We start from the raw sequence: 21344 nt of genomic DNA, 5'->3' as shown, positions 1-21344 counted from the left end.
GTACAGGCGCCTGACTCCCAATGACAATTGATTTTTTACTTCTAGCATCCAGAATTGAGGCGGAATGCGTTCTGTTGTTTTAAGCTACACATTGTGGTTCTTTGCTAAAATAGCCCCAGGAAACGGATACAGGCACAAGGGCTCTTTTGGGGATGATGAAAATGTTCTAAAATCAATAGATGCACAAGTCTGTGGAAACTGTATATAAGAATTATAATTCAATAAAGCTGTGATTAAAAAGTACTTAAAGCTATATACAAATGACCTTGAATAACTCCAATGTGGAAAGCTCCCATTTCAGTCTGATTCAGGGTGTGAAGGTGCTAAGAGCTCAGTATTAGATGTCAGTTAAGTGAGGCTAGTTGCCAAGTCTGTTGCTAACCGGCGGTAGGAACCTGTGAGCCTGTATACAGAACTCAGCTGAAAGTCAGAAAACCAATTCCAACAGGCTTACAACCAGTGGAACTGGAGGTCCAGAGTGGGCACTGCCTCCAGAGGAACAGTGTTAGTAGAGCTATGGTTCTAAGCTATTTCCTTCTTTGTGACTTCATTCTCAGTGGGTCTGTATGTGGTAGGAACAGCCACCAGCAATTCCAAGATTATGTGGCCTTCACACTTATCTGTTGTTTGTTTGTTTTGGTTTTATTGCCAGTCCTGGGGCATGAACTCAGGGCCTGAACACGGTTCCTGGCTTCTTTTTGCTCAAGGCTAGCACTCTACCACTTGAGCCACAGCACCACTTCTGGCTTTTTCTATATATGTGGTGCTGAGGAATCGAACCCAGGGCTTCATGTATACGAGGCGAGCCCTTTACCACTAGGCCATATTCCCAGGCCCCACATTTATCTCTGATCAAAAGGGAATCTTGGGTCAGGCATGGCAGTGCTTGCCTGTAATCGCGGCATTCAAGAGGTTAAGGGAGGAAGACCAAGAGGTCCAATGCCAAACTGAGCTACAATGGTAAGACTGTCTTACAAAACAAAATGAACAAGAATCTTGATAGCTATTGAGAACAGGGTTGCCCAAGGCCAAATTATGAGCCAGGAATAAAGATAACTTCAGGCAAATCTGATTGCTGAAAACTTGGAAAAAGACCACAGGAAGAAAGTCTGGGACTATGAAATATATGTTCATTGTATCAGATGAAACTGTAAAGCACACAGAGATTCAAACATCATTCCAGCCCAATAAATACTTGCTGAATCAACATCAGAACACATAAAACCAGAAATGCTGCAGAGGACTTAAGGATCACATTCCAAGTTCTGTATTTTAGAGAAGCAACAAAACACAACCAAAGCCAAATACCAAGCAATAGTAAAATGCCCCAGTCCAACTTGATCTAGTCACCAGAAAAGCTCATGTTTGTCCAGAATGAAGACTCCTGCTACCAGCAAGCCTGCAAACTTTCTTTTCTGCTGATGCTGGGGTTTGACCTCAGGGCCTTGCACTTGCTAGGCAGGAGCAGTGCCGTGTGGCATGTCCCAGCATTTTTTAAGTGTCTCGTGATTAAGTGGGGTTGGACTGTGATCCTCTATATCCTTCCTTCCCATGTAGCTGGGATGAGGTGCGCGCCACCACCTAGCTTGTGTTGATTGAGATAGGGTCTCAGAAGCTTATTGCTCAGGCCTGCCTCCAGCTGCCTGTGATCTTCCTGATCTCCACCTCCTGAATGGTTAGGACCCAGGTGCCAATCTTCATGCTCAGCTGGACAATTTTTCCTATTCATTTAAACTGGTGATAGTCTGGAGGATTTTTGATCCAGGATCCGAACGCCTGCTTCCGGAGTGCACTCCAGGCTTCCTGGTAAGCAGATGCAGCCTCCTTGTACTCCTGGTAGGTGTCCAGCTTCTGCCCCCTAATGCACACATACCACCAAGCATGAGTTCTCAGGGACACGCTCACCGCTTGGGCCTGCGAGACCCCTGAGAAGCAACTGGACAGATTACAATGGGAGAGCAAGCACGGGGTGCTCGGGGTGCTTTCGCAGAACGACACTGGCTCCAGTGCAGGGCATCATGTGAAAGTGGCAGAGGTTAAAAAAGGTAAGAACGAACGGAACACTAGTCTATATGGTCCTGGTAGAAAAAGATAAAACAACTATACTTTTGGTTTAAAGTTTTCTAAGGGTCTATAATTTCCACCAAAGGATCCAGTAATAAATTAATCTTGGCTTTTTTTTTCCTTACAAAGAACTTTCTACCATGTCCGCATTTCTCCTCCTCCTCCTTCAGGGAACACCTCTGCTAACCCACTCAGCCTTAGGGAAGAATGTTAACTCTGTTCTTCTGATAGGCTCTTTTGACCTGAGTTCTGAGTGCCGAGTTCTGCCTGACCTGGTCTTGACCCTGGGCTATCCAGTCCTCAACTCTCAAAATCCAGTTCCAGCAGGAAGTCTGCTGAGTCAGTAGTTTAGGAAGGGAAAAAATGCTCCACCTTTGCTTCTGATCACCCTCATTCCGGATCAAATCCTTACCTCACCCACTGTGTAGCTGCCCCGCCAGCCTTCAGCAACGATCCTGTGGACGTCTGGCGGGAAGCCCCTAGGCCAGCCCTCTTCTCCAGCCCCTGCCTGACCCTGTGCTGCCAGTGGCCCCCGGGGTCCCTGTCTGTGGACGTGGGCTGCAGCCCCGTCTCTTTCCCTGTCACATTCCACCTCACTAATCCCTTCCCAAGTAAGTATCTGAATGATCAAAACAAAAACAACACTTCAGGGGCCCACAAATCTCTGCTAACATAAAACAGGCTTGGGCCTACTGGTTAAAACACAGTATTTCCTGTACTCATTAACTGATTTATGAAATGGTAACCTTTCTGTAGAACATCTTTTTTTTTTTTCTTTGCCAGTCCTGGGGCTTGAACTCAGGGCCTGAGCATTGTCCCTGGCTTCTTTTTGTTCAAGGCTAGCACTATCACTTGAGTCACAGCGCCACTTCCAGCTTTTCTATATATGTGGTACTGAGGAATCGAACCCAGGGCTTCACGTATACGAGGCGAGCACTCTACCACTAGGCCATATTCCCAGCCCCCTGTAGAACATCTTAACAACAACAATAAAATTATATTAAAAAGAAGACTATGCAGTATTTCCCTTGCTCTTCCCTGTTGTCTTGCCATTGAAACTCATGTTTTATTAACTCATTTTATCTTGTACTCTTCTGTGCTTTGCCATGATCTGTGGAGACCTAAGCTGTTTTTCATCTCACCACAGTGCTGAGAAAAATTGCTTTTTATAGCCAACATTGATTTGGTAAGTGATCAATTACCTACAGCTTTTTGCTAGTTAAGAAATGGGATCCATATACAAGGCAACTTTTATTATTCAATTATTTATTGAAATAGGGACTCACTGTGGAGCTCACCATGAACTTGCTGTGTAGCTCAAAGTGGCCTTGAACATGCAGTTTTTCCCCTTAGCCTCCCTACTGCTGGGAATATAGATAGGAAGCATACATGTGAGCTTTAAACTTTGCCTGAGTCCAGTGCTTCCGGAAAACAGCTATGGTCAAGAATTTTCTCTCCGAGACTGGGGTGTAGCTCAGTGACTGAGTATTTGCCTAACATGGGGAACCCTTGAGTTCCACTCTCAGCGGAAGGAGGCAAGCCTGCCCTCTCATTCTTTTGTGTTTACTGAACCAGCCTTTCCTTCAATGCCTTAACTAAGACTCATGGATGTCCCCTAGTTTACCTTTAACTAGGTCCAAGCCCCCCTAAATTTCCATTCCTTCTCTTACAGTATGATTCTGAGGGTAGAAGTCAACTCCTGTGAAAGCGTCCTGCTATTAACAGGCCAGGACTGAAACAGAAGTGCTCCTAAATATGGAAAAACCATGGGTCAGCAGCATCACCTGAGGGAGTCTGGCCGAGTGTCCTCTGCAATGCTGTTTAGAAGCTTCTGGAACGATCTAAAGAGTTCCACTTTGCTGATTCGGGATCTGTTCAGAAAAAGGAGGTAATGATCACTGCCTGCTTACTATGTACCAAGGCTCTATGAGAGACGCCAGGCTTCATATGGTATTTATATTTCAACGTGCCAGGGCCCATCTCCATCTGTGCTGGGTGAGGAGAAAATCTACCTGATCAGATTGAGGTACAGAAATGAGACTCATCCTGAGAAATGTTTTCTGCAGTAATCATTAGAATAACAGACTCGAATGGAATAAACTGAAGTAAAATGAGTAAACTTCACTCTGTAATGTGGCACATCTGTTCCCAGTCAAGAGCATGGCTCATAGGACACGGAGCGCTTTGCTTTAGAGATGCAGTGCCGTGCCCTGTGTGAGATGTACTTACACAGCTCACTGGAGAGTACTCCCAGCACTGAGGAGGCTAAGGCAGAAGACGGAGTTTGAGGCCAGCCTGGGCTTCTGCAAGATCAGGTCTCAATAATTAATAATAACAACAACAACAATAATAATAGTAATAGTAATAGTGATGATGATGGTAGTCCACTTGAGAGAGTCTCCTGATTACCCGTTAGGGGCATTCTGGGTCTTCGGATGCCAAACTTTCGCTCCAAGATAACAAACTTTCAGGAATATTTGGAACATGATGATGATGATGTATTTTTTGTCGTGGGGCTTGAACTCAGGACCTGGGCGCCGTCCCTGAGTTCTTTTGCTTAAAGCTAGTGCTCTACCACTTTGAGCCACAGCTGTACTTCTTGTTTTCATAGCTTTGAACCAAGATTCTCAAATCTCAGCCTCCTAAGTAGCTAGGATTACAGACGAGCCACTGGTGCCCAGCTGTAATTCTTGAGTGGCTTCTTCTTCTTTCTTCATTTAATATGGAGGACTGGGGCTGGGAATATGGCCTAGTGGTAAAGTGGCCTCATATACATGAAGCCCTGGGTTTGATTCCTCAGCACCACATATATAGAAAAGGCCAGAAGTGGCACTGTGGCTCAAGTGGCAGAGTGCTAGCCTTGAGCAAAAAGAAAGCCAGGGACAGTGCTCAGGCCCTGAGTTCAAGCCCCAGGATTGGCAAAAAACAAAACAAAACAAAAAACAAATATGGAGGATTGAACTTGGGTCCTGTGCATGGTAAGCACTCAGCCCTAGCCTGTTTGTATTTTGTTTTGATTCAGTCACGTTACCTTCGCTTGGATTGGTTTGCATCTAGATATGGGAAATGCATCAAATCACACCCTCAGCTAGGACACAGTAACCATAACTGGTAGACATGAAACAGATATACAGCTGTGTACAGTGCAGAAAGCTCCCAGCCCTAGTTGGGACTAGCCTACTTCGGGAACTCCTGCGGGGAACCTTGTGCTGTTCCCCTCAGCGTAAACTATGTTGGTACAGTTGCTGGCACTCAGGAATTCTGGCTGCTTTCCCATGAGATTAAAATAGAAACAAATAGAAAACCCCTTAAGGAAATCCCCTCAAGGCATTAAAGAAAAACATCAGGAGAAACAGATGAAAAGAAGCCTTGGTACTACTCAATATCCAGTGAACAAAAACCTTTTAGTAAACTAGTTTACCTTCTAGATGACACGTAACAGACTTTAGATCATCTCTAGAAAAGTCCTCATTTTACAGGTATGAACACACTGAGGCCTTGCCCCACTGGCCTTGCTCCACATCAACCATATAATTTGAGGAAGAGCTTGGGTTAGAGCTGGCAACAAGCTCTGCCACCCAGGTGACACTGACATCCTGGGACAAGATGGAGAACAGCCCTATAGGAAAGTGGAGGAGGAGGCTGGGAACTGGCCCAGTGGTGCTGGAATGACATTAGGAACACATAGCAAACAAGAACATTTCAGAGTCAGCTGAGTGTGGCCAGAATGAGAAGCTTCTAGGCTGTCACCAACTGCAGAGACTGCTCGGCAGGAAACCTGTGTTCCTGTGATCTCCTCTGTCTGCTGTCTGGCTGACAGTTGGTGTCCTGAAAGTACAAATGGTGGCCAGGACCCAGGAAGGCCCTTGGGGGAAATTGTCTAAAGTTCTCTACTCTCAATTTACAATTCAGCAGCCGAGGCTTCCAGGAAAGTGTTTGTGGTCCAGGCTGCTTGAACCCAGGCACTCAGTGGCTGAAAAGAAGGAAACCTTTTGCAGGTGTGGTGGTGCACACTTGTCTCAAAGAGACTCTGTCTCAAAAAAACTGGAAAGGAGCCATGCACTGGTGACTCATGCCTATAATCCTAGCTACGCAGGAGGCTGAGATCTGAGAATCATTGTTCAAAGCCCAGGCAGTTAAGTCTGTGAGATTCTTATCTCCAATAAACTACTCAGAAAAAGCCAGAAGTGGCACTGTGGCTCAAAGAGGTAGAGTGCTAGCCTTAGGGGAAAAACCTCAGGGACAGTGCTCTAAGTCACAGATGTCAAAAAAATAAAAGAAAACAAAACACAAATCTTCCTAGTCAAAACGGGGCATGGCAATGCACACCTATAATCCCAACATTCTGGATGATGAGGCATGGGATCCTGAGCTGGTGGCCAGCCTGGGCTACACAGAGTTTGGGCTAAGCTTGGACTATGCAGTAAAATTGTCTAAAAAAACAACAACAAAAAAACCCAACAAAAACCCCCCAAATCTCCCCATAGTTGGGTGCTGTGGCTCACGGCTATAATCCCTATAATCCCAGTTACTCAGGAGGCTGAGTTCTGATGATCCCTGTTCAAAGCCAGCCCGGGCAGAAAAGTCTGTAAGATTCTTTTCTTTTTTCTTGTTGGTTGTGGGACTGGAATACAGGGCTTAGGCACTGTCCTTGAGCCTCTCTGTAATCAAGGCTATACTCCCTACCACTTGAGCCACCGCCCACTTTGTTTTTGAGTGGTTAAATGGAAATATGAGGTTTTTTTTGGGGGGGGGGTCCTTTTTTGCTCAAGGCTAGCTAGCACTCTGCCACTTGAGCCACAGCGCCACTTCTGGCCGTTTTCTGTATATGTGGTGCTGGGGAATCGAACCCAGGGCCTCATGTATACAAGGCAAGCATTCTTGCCACTAGGCCATATCCCCAGCCCCGGAAATATGAGTTTTATGGGGACTTTTCTGCCTGGGCTGGCTTCACACTGCGATCCCCAGATCTTAGCCTCTTGAGTAGCCAGGATTACAGGCATGAGCCACCGGCTCCATGCTTGCTGTGAGACTCTTTTTTTTTTTTTTGGCCAGTCCTGGGCCTTGGACTCAGGGCCTAAGCACTGGCCCTGGCTTCTTCCCGCTCAAGGCCAGCACTCTGCCACCTGAGCCACAGCGCCCCTTCTGGCTGTTTTCCATATATGTGGTGCTGGGGAATCGAACCGAGAGCTTCATGTGTAGGAGGCAAGCACTCTTGCCACTAGGCCATATTCCCAGCCCCGCTGTGAGACTCTTATCTCCAATTAACAACCAGAAAACTGAAAGTAGTGCTGTGGCTTAAGGGGTAGAGTGCCAGCTTTGAGCAAAAGAACTCAGGGACAATGCCCAGGATCCAAGTTCAAACCCCACAACTGACAAAAAAAAAAAAAAAAGAAAAAATCTCTAGGGGAAACAAGACTTTCCACAAATGGCACTGGGGCAACTGCTAAAGAATGAATTTGTACCTCTACCTCACACCACATAAAAAATTAACTCAAAATCCTCAGGAGCTAAAACTATAAAACTATCAGAGAAAAACATGAGTCTTTGTGATCTTGGGTTGGGTAGTAGTTTCCTAGATAAGACCCTCAAAACACAAACAAAGGGGAGGGGGAAGATGATGATTTTATCAAAATTTAAAAATTTTGTGCTTTAAAGGATACTATCAAAATAAAAAAGCAACCCATAGAAATGGAGAAAATATATGAAAACCATATATATATGAAAGGGATGAAAGGGTTTGTATCCAGAGTATATAAAGGAGTCTTAGCAATCCAACATCAATAAGATAAACCAATTCACCAAATGGGTAAGGAATGGAAACAGGTATTCTGCAAGGAAATATAAATTCTGTACACAATTATTCATAGCAGCTTTCTTAACAACAGCCAGAAAGAACAAGCCAAATGGCCACCCGCTGATGAAGGGATAAGGGATAAGATAAATGTGGCATCTCCATTCAAGGGAAAATTAGCTATAAAAAATGACTCAAGGCTGAGTGCTGGTGGCTCATGCATATAATCCAATCCTAGCTACTCGGGAGGCCAAGATTTGAGGATGGAAGTTCAAAGCCTGGACAAACTGGAACTGTTACACAGGTGGTAAGTAGAGTGTTAGCCTTGAGCAAAACAAACAAACAAACCGCAGGAACAGTGTTCAGATTCTGACTTCAAGCCCCAGGACTGGCACAAACAAGCACGCGAGCAAAGACAGGACAGATACGTGCTACATATGAAAACATACTAAGTGAATGAAGCCAAAGAGAAAAGGCCACAAACCGTATGATTTTATTTATATGAAACAAAATCACATAAAGTGATAAATCTATGGAGTGAGGAAGTAAGTATCCTCGAGGTTTCCAAAGGCTAAGGAAAAGAAGGAGCAGGCAGGAACTATGCTAATGGATGTGGTGCTCTTTTAGGGGCCATGAAAATGTTTTGTGGTTTGAGAGTAAAGGTGCGAGCTCACATCACAGCCCCATGCCCACCCGCCCTGGTGGTGGTACCTGGCCTGGAGGCTTCCGATTCCTTTCTTTGTTGTTCCCTGTGGAAAGCCATTGGCAGTAACGTCCAACGGATGCTCAGGAACTGCACTCCAACTAATGGCTACGAAGAGAAAACATTCTGGTATTAAATTCTGCAGTTTCCTATACAATAATTTATTTTAATAAAGACATTTTTCTTTCTCTACAGGCCCATGAAAGCTTGAGATGATCACTTTGGTCTCTAGGTTAAATTAGTATAAAGTTCATGATTATCATTGATTTCACTGAGCATTTATTATATGGTAGACACAGTAAAATGCATCCAGTAGAATTCCTCATGTCTCATAATACGTTATGAAAAATAACATCCTTCCAAAACTGGGTGCTTGTGGCTCACACCTGTAATCCTGGCTACTCAGGATGCTGATATCTGGAGGATCATGGCTAAAAAGCCAGCCTCGGGGGCTGGGAATGTGGCTTAGTGGCAGAGTGCTCGCCTAGCATGCATGAAGCCCTGGGTTCAATTCCTCAGTACTACATACACAGAAAAAGCAGGAAGTGGTGCTGTGGCTCAAGTGGTATAGAGCTAACCTTGAGCAAAAGAAGCTCAGGGACAGTGCCCTGGCCCTGAGTTCAAGCCTCAGGACTGGCAACACACACACACACACACACACAAAACATAGCTTAAGTGACAAAGTGTCAGCTGAGCAACCAAGCTGAGTAAGCTTGGGGCCATGAGTTCAAACTTTAGTACTAGTGAAAAACAAACAAGGAAGGAAAGAAGCAAACAAATATTCTTTTATTCGTTTTGTTGTTGTTGGTCCTGGGGCATGAACTCTGGGCCCAGGTGCTGTTCCTGAGTTTTTTCGCTCAAGGCTAGCACTCTACCTCTTTGCACCACAGTACCACTTAGGGTTTTCTGGTGGTTCATTGGGAAGATAAGAGTCTATGGACTTTCCTGCCTGGCCTGGGTTTGAACTGTGATCCTCAGATCTCATCCTCTTGAGTAGTTAGGATTACAGGCGTGAGCCACTGGCGCCTGGCTAGGAAATGAATATTCTTTTAAACTAAAGATAAATGGTAAACTGCCTTCTGAGGCTGTGGGGATGAAGACTTGCCCAGGATATTCTGCCGGGAAAAAGTTGCACCTGGACCCCCTTACCTGCCCCACAAGGCACAAGCCGGCCTGGACCGTCCAGCCTTTTTGCCTGCACTGCGCAGCGGCTCTGTTCAAACAGTAAGTCTGACTGCTGTGTTTTCAGTTCTTGAACTCTAAAGCCTTTTGGTAAAGCCGAGACATTCTGACACCTAAATGTGAGGGAAAATGTGTTCATTTTAGGTGCATTCCTAGAGAAAAAGACTCGAAGATTGTGAACCACCTTGCCATCCCTGAACTAGCTGTGTGGGTCAACTTGCTTCTTGTTGGCTGGGGTGTGGGCAAGGGTGTGTGCCAGAAGCATTCTAGGGATGCAGACCCCTCCCCATCACTCTGAAGGGTGATAGGTTAATGAGCCAGCGTCCATCAGCAATGACAGAAATATCAAGTTTCAATCTTCATTTGAGGAACTATTAACTTAATATTAATCCTCCAAATACACCACGGACTAAATTGTTCCTTAATATTTAAGCTTTATTTTTTCTCCTCTTGTATCTTTTGCACAAAGTACATCCTACAAGCTTACTGGCATAGAACACGATGGGCAGACAGTAACTTCAAATCCCAAACTATCTGTATGTCTTTGCCTCTTCTGGGTTTTCACATAAATGAGAGCATGCAGTATGTGGCTTACTTCACTTAGCAAGATGTTTCAAGGGTTATTCATGCACTGCAGTCCTTTTCACAGCAAATCCTATTGTCCATTGTATGAGATGCCAATTATCCATGTGTGCACTGGTGGGCTTTGGAGCTGTTCTCACTTTTGGCTATTTTGAGGAATACTGTAACCATATGTGTATATGTCACTGTGCACAGCCATGAGTTGAGAAGGGTTTTGTGAACTTCCTGCCTGAGATGGCTTTAATTTACAACCTTCTTCCCTTTTTTTGGGGGGGTGGGGAGGGCTGCTGATCCTCGGGCTTGAACTCAGGGCCTGAATGCTGTCCCTCAGCCTCTCTGTGCTCAGGCTAGTGCTCTACCACTTTGAGCTACAGTGCCACTTCTGGCTTTTCCTGAGTAGTTTATTGAAGATGAGAGTCTCACGGACTTTCCTGCCCCGGCTGGCTTCATACTGCGACTCTCATTTGAGTCTCCTGAGTAGATAGGATTGCAGATATGAGCCACAGGCGCCCAGCCCCCTGAGCTTTTTTGCTCAAGGTATGCACTTTACTATTGGAGCCACAGGTTCCACTTCCAGATTCTTTTCGTTGGTTAGACACTTTCAAACTTTCCTGCCTAGGCTGGCTTCAAACTGCGATCCTGAGATCTCAGCCTCCTGAGTAGCTAGAATTACAGGTGTGAGCCAGCAGTGCCCAGCATTCTCAACTTTTATTTGCTGCATGCAATGGGGGTCTCCTGAACTTCTTGCCAGGTTAGCCTTGCTTGAAACCACAATCCTCCTAATCTCTACCTGCTGAGTAGCTGGAATTATAGGTGTAAACCACTGTATTGTTTATTTTATTTATTTTTTTTGGCCAGTCCTGGGCCTTGGACTCAGGGCCTGAGCACTGTCCCTGGCTTCTTCCCGCTCAAGGCTAGCACTCTGCCACTTGAGCCACAGCGCCCCTTCTGGCCGTTTTCCATATATGTGGTGCTGGGGAATCGAACCTAGGGCCTCGTGTATCCGAGGCAGGCACTCTTGCCACTAGGCTATATCCCCAGCCCCAAGTATTGTTTATTTTTTAAGATGGGTGTCAGTGCACCCCCATGTCTAGCTTTCTTTTTCTTGTTTTTATTTATTTTTTCATCATTAAAAGGGAGTAGGAGGGGGGCTGGGAATATGGCCTAATGGCAAGAGCGCTTGCCTCGTATACATGAAGCCCTGGGTTCGATTCCTCAGCACCACATATATAGAAAAGGCCAGAGGAGGTGCTGTGGCTCAAGTGGCAGAGTGCTAGCCTTGAGCAAAAAGAAGCCAGGGACAGTGCTCAGGCCCTGAGTTCAAACCCCAAAACTGAAAAAAAAAAAAAAGACCTTCCATGGTAAGCACAAACTAAAGCAATTCATGACCACTAGGCCAGCAGGGAAAAAAACAAACAAGCGAAAAAAACAACTTAATACTATACATAGAAAGAAGAAGAAAAGCTAGGCACCGGCGGCTCGCATCTGTAATTCTAGCTACCAGAAGGCTGAGATTTGAGGATCATGGTTCAAAGCCAGCTCGAGCAGAAAAGTCTGTGAGACTCTGATCTCCAGTTAACCACCAGAAAACCAGAAGTGGTGCCTGTGGCTAAAGTGGTAGAGCATTAGCCTTGAGTTGAAGAGCTCAGAGACAGTGCCCAGGCCCAGAATTAAAAAGAGAGTAGGAGACTGGGATGTAGCTTGGTGGCAAAGCACTTGCCTAACAAATGCAATGTCTTTAGATACCTGGCACATTCTAGTTCTTTCCAGTAAAACAAGTACTTAAGGTGGTTAACAAAAGATCTGTCTTTGAAGTAACCTCTTCAGGCAAGAAAATTTAGGCAATTTACATTGGCTAAACACTGCACAAATTCCAGCTCCAACTGAAACAAAAACTGATTTCCAGCATCATTTGTCTCTATAGTGACGGCAGCAGCCATAACAAGCCAGGACAGTGATGTGCCACCAGCCCCAGGGCCACTACGGGAAGTGGCAGGGGAAGCTCCAGAAGCAATGGCGCCCCATTCTGGTCCTGGGGCAGTTTAGCTTCTTTTTTTTTTTTTTTGGCCAGTCCTGGGCCTTGGACTCAGGGCCTGAGCACTGTCCCTGGCTTCTTCCCGCTCAAGGCTAGCACTCTGCCACTTGAGCCACAGCGCCGCTTCTGGCCGTTTTCTGCATATGTGGTGCTGGGGAATCGAACCTAGGGCCTCGTGTATCCGAGGCAGGCACTCTTGCCACTAGGCTATATCCCCAGCCCCAGTTTAGCTTCTTAATTCTTTCTGTAGGATAAACTCTTAGAAGTGTAACTGCTGGATGAAAAGGAACAGAGCCTTCTAAGGCTCTCTGGACTCGCTCACGCCCCCCTCCCCCTGTCTCTTACCTCCCGGTCAGCGCCCTCTGCATGGCTTCCGGGCTATATGGGCACTTCCCAATCACCACAGCGGACAGGTAGATGGGCTCCTCCAGGAAGTGCATCAACAGTGCGCCCTGACATCCCAGGACATTCCACCGGGCCATCTTGTCACTGCAGGACATGGAGCACGTCCTGTCTCCTCGGCCTGGCTTCACTCGAAGCAGCCCCACCTGGTGGTAAGCGGCACCCGGCTTCCCCGGGTCCTTGGCTTCTCCAGGGACGCACTTGGCCCCGGTTCTATGAATGTCCACCACTTTGATGCCACGGGGCATTTCCGTGACAGCAGTTAGTCCCTGTGCAGCGAGGCTCCAGCTGCTGACCTCTGGCGTGAATGGACCCTGTTCCTGCTTGTCACAATGAGAAGTCCCATTGGTGACCAAATTGGAAGGAGTTCCAAGTCTCATCTTCTTGGCTACAGGACTGTCGTCACAATTCCCTTCGTTTTCAAGAGCCTCCAGATCACCACTGGCTCCTGCAGATGGGCTGATGGTGACAGGATGGCAAGGCTGTTCTTCGAACTCAAGCATCGGAATGATGGAGGCATCCCCACCTGCATGAGGAGAGAGGAGTCCCCTGGACAGGCCGCACCATCACCTGTCTGGAACGTGTTAGAAGAGCCAATGATTGGGCTCCACAGTAGACCTGCTTGGTGAGAAGCTTTGAAGGCAGGCCCAGCATTCTTGTTCAGATGTCCAAAGTGATTCAAGAGACAGGCATGTGATGTGCGTGGACTGCCAGGTGGGGCAGCTGGATCAGGCTATTAGGCCTGGATGAATCTGTTTTCACAGTAAGAGTACAGCTGCCACAGGGGTCACCTAAGCCCTGGCTGCTTCAAGGGTGGCCCCCAGCCTCGCACCAATGGCAATCCTTGTGAGCTGGTTAGAAATGCAGAACCTCGGGCTGGGAACATGGCCTAGTGGCAAGAGTGCTTGCCTCATGTACATGAGGCCCTGGGTTCAATTCCTCAGCACCATATATACAGAAAATGGCCAGAAGTGGCACTGTGGCTCAAGAAGTAGAGTGCTAGCCTTAAGCAAAAAGAAGCCAGGGACAGTGCTCAGGCCCTGAGTCCAAGCCCCAGGACTGGCCAAAAGAAAAAAAAGAAATGCAGAACCTCAGTCCTTGCTCCATAGCTACTCAATCTGGACCCTGTGTTTTAACAGGGCCAGGGTGACTCATGTGCACGCTGTAGTCTCAGAAGCACAGACTGGGAAACATCTTTCCTTCAGGGCACCTACTGTCATGGAAACAGCACAGAGGAGCCCTGCGGGCTCTGACTAAGCCCACTTCCCATACTCATTTTCTTAAGACAGAAGAGGAGTTTCAGTTTGTTACCATCAAATCTTTTTGGCTATTTTTAAAATACTGACTGCCTATCTCTGCTCTAATTGCATTAAAGTTTAATATTGGAGAACAAGCTTATATTCTCATGTCAAAGCTTTCAGAGTTAGGAAAATTTACTGCTATTCCTGAGCCATTGTCTATAAAAGGACTTGCTTTTAGTTTTTAGAAAGAATATCCACTAATAGTTGGGTGCTGGTGGCTCTTATCTATCATCCAAGCCACTCAGGAGGCTGAGATTTGAGGACAGCAAGTTGAAGCCAGCCAGGGCAGAAAAGTTTGTAAACTCTTTTTTTTTTTTTTTTTTGCCACTCCTGGGCCTTGGACTCAGAGCCTGAGCACTGTCCCTGGCTTCTTTTTGCTCAAGGCTAGCACTCTGCTACTTGAGCCACAGCGCCACTTCTGGCCATTTTCTATATATGTGGTGCTGGGGAATCGAACCCAGGGCTTCAAGTATGTGAGGCGAGCACTCTTGCCACTGGGCCATATTCCCAGCCCCGTCTATAAACTCTTATCTCCAAAAAAACTACCCAGGGAAAGCCAGAGGAGGGCTGCGGCTCAAGTGGTAGAGCACTAGCCTTGAGTAAACAGAAGCTCAGGGACAGCACCCACGCCCTGTGTTCAAGCCCCAAGACAGTACAGAAACAAAAACTAAAGAAAAAAGAAAGAATATTCACTAGAAATAATATATAAAAAATTTCTCCAACTAGCCACAACTGTCTCAATGGCCTGCAAGGCTATTAGCATGAACGGGCAGGTTTCGTCCACTATCATCTGTTAGAATAATGAAAAACTTCTTTTCTGGTTTCACATGATGGCACACATCTGTTACCTCAGGAAGAGTGTGAGTTTGAGGGCAGAAAGGAGTTTTCAGTAAGACCGTGGCTCAAACAACCAGAACCAAAAAGACCGAAAGACACACAGAGAGACCCAGGGAGGGGAGAGGGAAATGAGAATGGGAGGTGTACTGTTCAGTGAATGAATAGTTGTAGGACACTGGTAAGTTACTACAGGAGGACACCCTGTTGTTAGCTTTGCACACCTTGTAGGATTTAAGCCTTAAGCTTCCCAATCTTGATCTGGTAACAGTAATTCTATACGTGAGATGCCCCTCTTGCCTACCTCTGTCTTCTGCCTTGCCCCTGGTAGGGGAGTTTAGGTACATAAAAAGGGACTATTACTGGCCATGTTTCAGTCAAAAGTGCTTATGGTATGGCACACATAAGGAAGTAGGCACTGTAATTCCACGTAAAAGGCTTGAATATACTTACAGGGTGTGTGGCTGGAGAAAAATACAAAAGAGAGATCTGGTCTGAGTTTCCACAGCCCTTTGTGAGTTCCTGGGATAAAGATGCTGTCCTTTTCCAGAGTGGCTGCCAACTGGAGCTGATGGAGAAGGTACCTAAGGATGGAGATTTTATTAGAAGGAACAGGGCTATCTGATCCTCAGTACTGCAAAAATTAACTAAAAAGAGGAAAAAAGGCCAGGTACTGGTAACTTACACCTATCACACTTAACTACTTAGAAGGCTGAGATGTGGAAGAAAATACCGTGGAGCCAGCCATAGCAGAAAAGTCCTGGAAACTTCATCTCTAATTAGACAGCAAAAATTAGACTAGTACTGAGGGCCTTGTGCATGTGAGGCAAGAATTCTTAACACTGAGCTACACTGCTAGCTCCAGCAGTCCGGGCTTTAGTAAATTCTCCAAATGATTCTGAGACACATTCAAAGTTTGAGATCCACTAGTGTAGAACATAATACGTTACAACCAACATAATCTAGATTATCAGAGGTCTAATTTGGAACACACATTCTGGCTGGAGGGGTAGCTCAAGTGACAGACTGCTTGCAGGGACTCTTGCTCCTAGACCTGCTGAATCAGACTGAGGGCATGGTCTTACCGTAGGAAACCCCTCCTGGCTATGACTTCAGCATGGCTATCATTGAGGATGTCTCCTGTGGAAGACAGGACACCAAGTGAAACCACAGGGAATCTGGAGAGGTCTGGTTCCTAGAAACAGTAGTACCCCCAACACTCAGGATGGTCATGAGGCTCCTGGAGGGTTTTGCTAGCAAGTACAGTAATTAATGGCAATGCATCTGCAGCTACATTTCTCAAAACAGCATTGTAAGCATAGGGGGCCAGGACATCATGTTGCAGGGGGCCAGCCTGTGCATATCAGGTGTTTAGCAGCACACCCTGCCTTGGCCCACAAGACTGCAAACCTTCTGTATCATAGTCTCACACTGTGTTCATGCTGATACTGCTCCATCTGATTTAATCTGCAGTGAGCCTGGGACAGCTTTCTCATGGACAGGAGGCCAGGGCGGAGTGTGCCAGGGCAGGGTGGACACAAACTCAAAGTGGAATCTGCTAGCTAAACACAGAGGGGAAAGATCCCAGACCTGCAAGGAGCATCCATATTCTTGTTGGTGCCAAAATCTCCATTAAATTCAAGATTGTTGCTGGGTGCCAGTGGCTCAAGCCTGTAATCCTAGCTACTCAAGAGGCTGAGATCTGAGGATCATGGTTCAAAGCCAGCCTGGGCGGGAAAGACTGTGAGACTCTTATCTCCAATTAATCAACAGAAAACCAGAAGTGGTGCTGTGGCTCAAATGGTAGAGCACTAGCCTTGAGGTGAAGAGCTCAGGGACAGTGCCCAGGCCAAGTTCAAGCCCCATGACCAAAAATAAATAAAATCAAGATTACTTTCTGGGGCTTGGAAACAACTCAAGGTGCATTTTCTACCTGTTATACAGCACCAAAGACTTCAAGAATAATGCACAATAGCTTGGGAACCTATGGTTTGAACATGAAAGAACATGAAAACATTGGCTTTGTTCACTCAGAATGAATGTTCCTGGGCTGGGAATATGGCCTAGGGGCAAGAGTGCTTGCCTAGTATACATGAAGCCCTGGGTTTGATTCCTCAGCACCACATATATAGAAAAGGCCAGAAGTGGCACTGTGGCTCAAGTGGCAGAGTGCTAGCCTTGAGCAAAAAGAAGCCAGCGGCAGTGGTCAGGCCCTGAGTCAAAGCCCCAGGACTGGGGAGAAAAAATAATGTTCCTAGTAGCCTGCTATGAAATTGGATTTTCATCCCCTCTGCCCTTTTTTTTGACAGGCTCTCAGTATGTAGCACAAGCTGGCCTCCTCCTCCAAAGTGCTGGGATTATAGACATCAGTTACTAAGCTCAGCTCTGAGCTTCTGTTCTTTAAATGAGCATTATCTTTTAACTGGCACAAACAGTAAACAGGCCAGCCATTCCAGACTGCAAATCTTAAGCATCATGGGACCATATTTCGTGCTCATCACCTGGTGTGGCCCCTTTTCTTGGACAAGGAAGAGTAAAGGTGAACATGAACCCTGGTTTCCAAAGCACCCAGATACATAATTCTTTGTTTAGATCTCACCATTTCTCACAAACACACATACACTTACCGTTCTTCCTCATTTTGGACTGGCCTATGCATTTTGTTCCTGTTCCCATTGAGACCACTTCCTTAGTCACTGAAGAAAAAACAAATCATCAAGTGAGCTCTCAGAGGCTGAATGTTCGCCTCAGTGCTCAAGTTTAGTAAGTGTAGATTCCCACTGGTCCTCTTAACCAGGCTTGTTCAGCAAGGGTGGTCTACAGCCACTAGGACTACTTCGCCACCTAGTGGAGACCAGGGAAAATGTGCCTAACACCGCAGTACCATTCTGCTCACAACTGTTCCTGAATAGCAATGATTGACTGAGTCGATCACCAGTGTCCGGACAGGAGCAAAGGTCTCACCTCGCACTGCCTCATCACAGATGTCACAAGCCTGGTCAGCTGGAAACTGTATCTTCACCACAGCTGCCAACAACGTCCACTCACGGTTGGGCTCAGGCTTGCCCTGCTTAGGCAGCCTAATCTGATAGTGGTCATAGCACAGTTGAGCAATCTCATCCGCTGACCACATGGCTGGGGCTGGGCTGGGGCTGAAGCCCTACCAGAAGTCACAGGCATCAGACACACAGAAAGGTGAAATCAGTGCAAGACGTCACAGCCTGTATCGATGATTCCAACAGTCTTCACAATGAACCGTGCCTCTTCTATGTGGAGCTTTATTTTTTCTTACCACTTCTCAGCCCCCTTTCATCTTTAATGAAGGTTAAAAGGAGCCCCGAGTCCCACCTACCCAGGAGACACCTTACTTTTTCAAGCTCTAAATTTTTTTCTTAGGCCTCTGCACATATTTAGTGCTTCTGAAGTTATTATTCAGCACAAGAGCATATGAATGATGGAAGTATCCTGCTTCTGTTTTCATGTAGCATGGAGAGGGCTGCAGACCTCAGCTTGCTTTGTGCAGACCGTCACCACACAAGGCTGATCTTTCTGGAAAGATGCTCTCTTCCATCCTCTTCTTCAGAAATTGTTCTCTCTTCTTCTTTCCTCTACAGCAGGAGGGAAAGGCAGAAATTAGCTGGTCTCTCACCAGTTAGTTTTTACAAGGCTTCTGCAGAGGGACACAGGCATGGAATTGCCTTTTCTAGATTCACAAGTTAACTGTGTGATATTAGGTAGATTACCTAACGTTTGTTTTACTTTCCTTATCTGTTACAATTGTTCTAATAGCACTTTATCTTATAAATAATATTTGTTAAAGCAACTGTCAAGATCCTGAGGAATTAATGTTATGGGGATTATTACAAAAAAATAACACTTGATGATTGTCCTGGACAATTTTCTCTCTCCATCTTGCCTTATATATAGATGTTCACTGAGTATGTCCAGACCTTGTTCAGACTAGACATGAAAAGCTTCTTAGACGATGGAATCATATGATGGGTATACGCAGCTAAGCATTCATAAAACAAAAACAAAATAGGCTGGGTACCCACACATGAAATGCTTCTGAAAGATAAGTCTACCGTGAGACCCCTGCAAAGTGCAGGGCTGTAACTGAAGTAGAAAGGTAACGGATCAAACAGACCACAGTGATTTAAGACGAAGAACTGGCAGCAAATAAAGTGCGCCTTTCAGCAGAACTTTTCTTTTTCTTTTTTCCTGCCAGTCCTGGGGCTTGAACTCAGGGCCTGAGCGCTGGTCCTGGTTTCTTTTTGCTCAAGCCTAGAACTCTGCCACTTGAGCCACAGCGCCACGTCCGGCTTTTTCTATATATGTGGTGCTGAGGAATCGAACCCAGGGCTTCATGCATACAAGGCAAGCACTCTACCACTAAGCCACATTCCCAGCGCCCCCAGCAGAACTTTTCTATCTCTAGAAGCAAAGAAAAGCAGGGGTGGCGCGAGTCGTTGGTTTGGAAGGGACTCACTTTCAGGAAGGCACCACACAACAGATTATGAAGACAGGCTCGCGGTCATCGGCTTGAAAGCAAGGCAGAGGTGCCCATCGCAGAAGACAACCAGCCACGGGAAGCGGAATCGGGCAGAAGAAACGACTCCCTGAGGCGCAGCAGCCACTGGGGCCGCTGGCTCGGAATCGGCACGCCACGCACAGGTCTCGAGGTGAGAAAACGGCCTGATAGTTCGAGGTCCACTGTAATTCCGGCCTGGATCTTGCCGAACTCCTTCGTAAGGAACAGCTCGGTTAAACAGCCATTTCTGGGCACCCAGGAGCGTCCCGGCGCAGTCGCACCCGGCTGAAAACCCACGGCCCGGAGAGGAAAGGCGGGGAAGCCCGCCCCCCGGCCCGCGGCGGCGCCTGACGGGTCCAGGCGGAGCCCCGCACTTCCCCGCCGGCCGCCAGTCCCGGAAGGCCCGAGGCCAAACCGAGGCCAAGGCAGACAAGCGGCCCCCGACCCAGGGCCCCTCAACGGAGCCCCTCAACGGTGCACCCCGAGCCCCGCCGCCGCAGCTCTGCGCGGACGCACCGTTCTGTCTCCACGACGCGCGCCTTCAGACGGAACTTGGACGCGCGGCGGAAGTAACGTCACAAAGCGCCCGTCGCTCCCACGTTCCACGCGCAGAGCACGCTGGTCTTTGTAGTTCTCCGGGGGGAGGGGCCGCGGCCGAGGTTCCCAGGCCGGCAAACAGCCTGCCAAGACCACTCGGCTGCGAACAGGAAACCGTATGCGATGTGGCTGCACTTAGGGTAACGAATCTTGGAAGTCCAATCTAAAGCTTTGTCTAAACGCTGTCCAATAACAGGTTAAGAAGCCTGGACAGCTCAGGCGCTCTTACCAGCCACGGTATACCTCATTTGAGTTACTAAAAGGTGGCAGAATTTCAACTGGCCCGACCTCATCCTTCTCTCTAGTAAAAGGGCAAAGCTCATCCAGGCTAAGGATGAAAGCATCCGCCTCCGTTTTCCAAGTGCAACTGTCATCCCTTTCTTTCTGGTGTGGGGGATTCCCCTCAGAAATTAGTTTGCATAAACCAAAAACATCATCTGTCATGTTTTCCCTTCCCTTTCCCTAACACAAATTCACTGCCAAGCCATTGATCCCCTTATCTTTTTCTTCTTTTGTGCCAGTCCTGGGGCTTGTACTCAGGGCCTGAGCACTGTCCCTGGCTTCTTTTGGTCAAGGCTAGTACTTTTAACACTTGAGCCACAGCACCACTTCCGGCTTTTATGTTTATGTGATACTGAGGAATCAAACCCAGAGCATCATGCATGCTAGGCTAAGCCACATTCCCAGCCCCCATCATGGCATTTCAATATCTCATGTATTTGTCCTTCAAAGCATTTATCAAAGCTGCCATTCTACACATTTTCTGGGGATGATTTATTAAATCTCTTTTCCCCTACATGTCTAGAAGCTAAGGACCATGTCTTGTTCTGATTACTCTAGTAGAGAAATCAGTAAATCTGGAACCTTCAGTGGTTTGATGAGTTGACAAGTCCTTTATATGACCTTGCCACTCCTGTCAATTTTCCTGCCAGATCCACATGCAAGTTGTCCACTGTTGCTTCAGTCCTTTAATTCTGGCCTCCTCTAAGTCCAGATGGCTAGTGTTTGGTTCCAGCCTTCTATTAAATGAACCTTAATGTCATTCCTAACTTTCTCTGTAGCTTTTTCCAGTGGTTTGCATGGACAGTGTGGCCTCCAGTCCTATCCCTTGTTTGTTCTTGATCCTGTTCTCTCTCATGGAGAGAAGATGGTCCCTACCTTCATTCACACCCTCTTATCAAAGACAACCTGCTTTAAAACCAGCAGGGGTGGGAAGGCTACATAGGCCCTCATGTGGTTAGGTAAATTCTGCATGATCAGACCATTTTGCCAGTAACAGAAATTTAAATCTGCAAAAGTAGACTGGCGATTCCCAAATT

At 46.8% G+C, this 21344-nt stretch overlaps 1 protein-coding gene across 4 annotated transcripts; it reads right to left on the bottom strand.

Annotated features, from left to right (window-relative positions):
- Positions 1–1251: 1251 nt before the first annotated feature.
- Adat1 (adenosine deaminase tRNA specific 1) lies at positions 1252–19987 on the bottom strand. Of its 4 annotated transcripts, none has more exons than XM_048355102.1 (10): positions 19945–19987; positions 17862–18505; positions 17525–17593; positions 15983–16037; positions 15351–15481; positions 12706–13288; positions 9711–9856; positions 8570–8669; positions 3849–3935; positions 1252–1858 (listed from the first exon to the last, which is right to left on the bottom strand). In XM_048355102.1, exons 2-10 carry the CDS (start codon positions 18028–18030, stop codon positions 1726–1728), a joined length of 1473 nt encoding a protein of 490 aa, XP_048211059.1. In that variant the 5' UTR covers positions 18031–18505; positions 19945–19987; the 3' UTR covers positions 1252–1725. The 4 variants fall into 4 exon arrangements, 3 of the variants coding, with proteins under 3 accessions (XP_048211059.1, XP_048211061.1, XP_048211060.1); XM_048355104.1 differs by having other exon boundaries at positions 17862–18498; positions 19945–19968; XM_048355103.1 differs by lacking the exon at positions 19945–19987 and adding an exon at positions 19387–19928.
- Positions 19988–21344: the final 1357 nt, after the last annotated feature.

The sequence above is a fragment of the Perognathus longimembris genome, chromosome 10 (genome assembly GCF_023159225.1).
Source record: "Perognathus longimembris pacificus isolate PPM17 chromosome 10, ASM2315922v1, whole genome shotgun sequence".
Taxonomy (NCBI): domain Eukaryota; kingdom Metazoa; phylum Chordata; class Mammalia; order Rodentia; family Heteromyidae; genus Perognathus; species Perognathus longimembris.
Note: the sequence above shows the minus strand (reverse complement) of the source record. Positions and strands in the feature narration are given on the sequence as shown.

What these genes read in the sequence shown, in the direction of transcription:
- Adat1 (XM_048355102.1), bottom strand. Translation starts at nt 18,030, where the DNA reads ATGTGGTCAGCGGATGAGATTGCTCAACTGTGCTATGACCACTATCAG. An exon ending in ATCGGAAGCCTCCAGGCCAG is followed by an intron (nt 3,936 to 8,569) that starts GTACCACCACCA and finishes TTTTCTGAACAG; the next exon opens with ATCCCGAATCAGCAAAGTGG. An exon ending in ACTCGGCCAGACTCCCTCAG is followed by an intron (nt 1,859 to 3,848) that starts GTGATGCTGCTG and finishes TGTGTGCATTAG; the next exon opens with GGGGCAGAAGCTGGACACCT.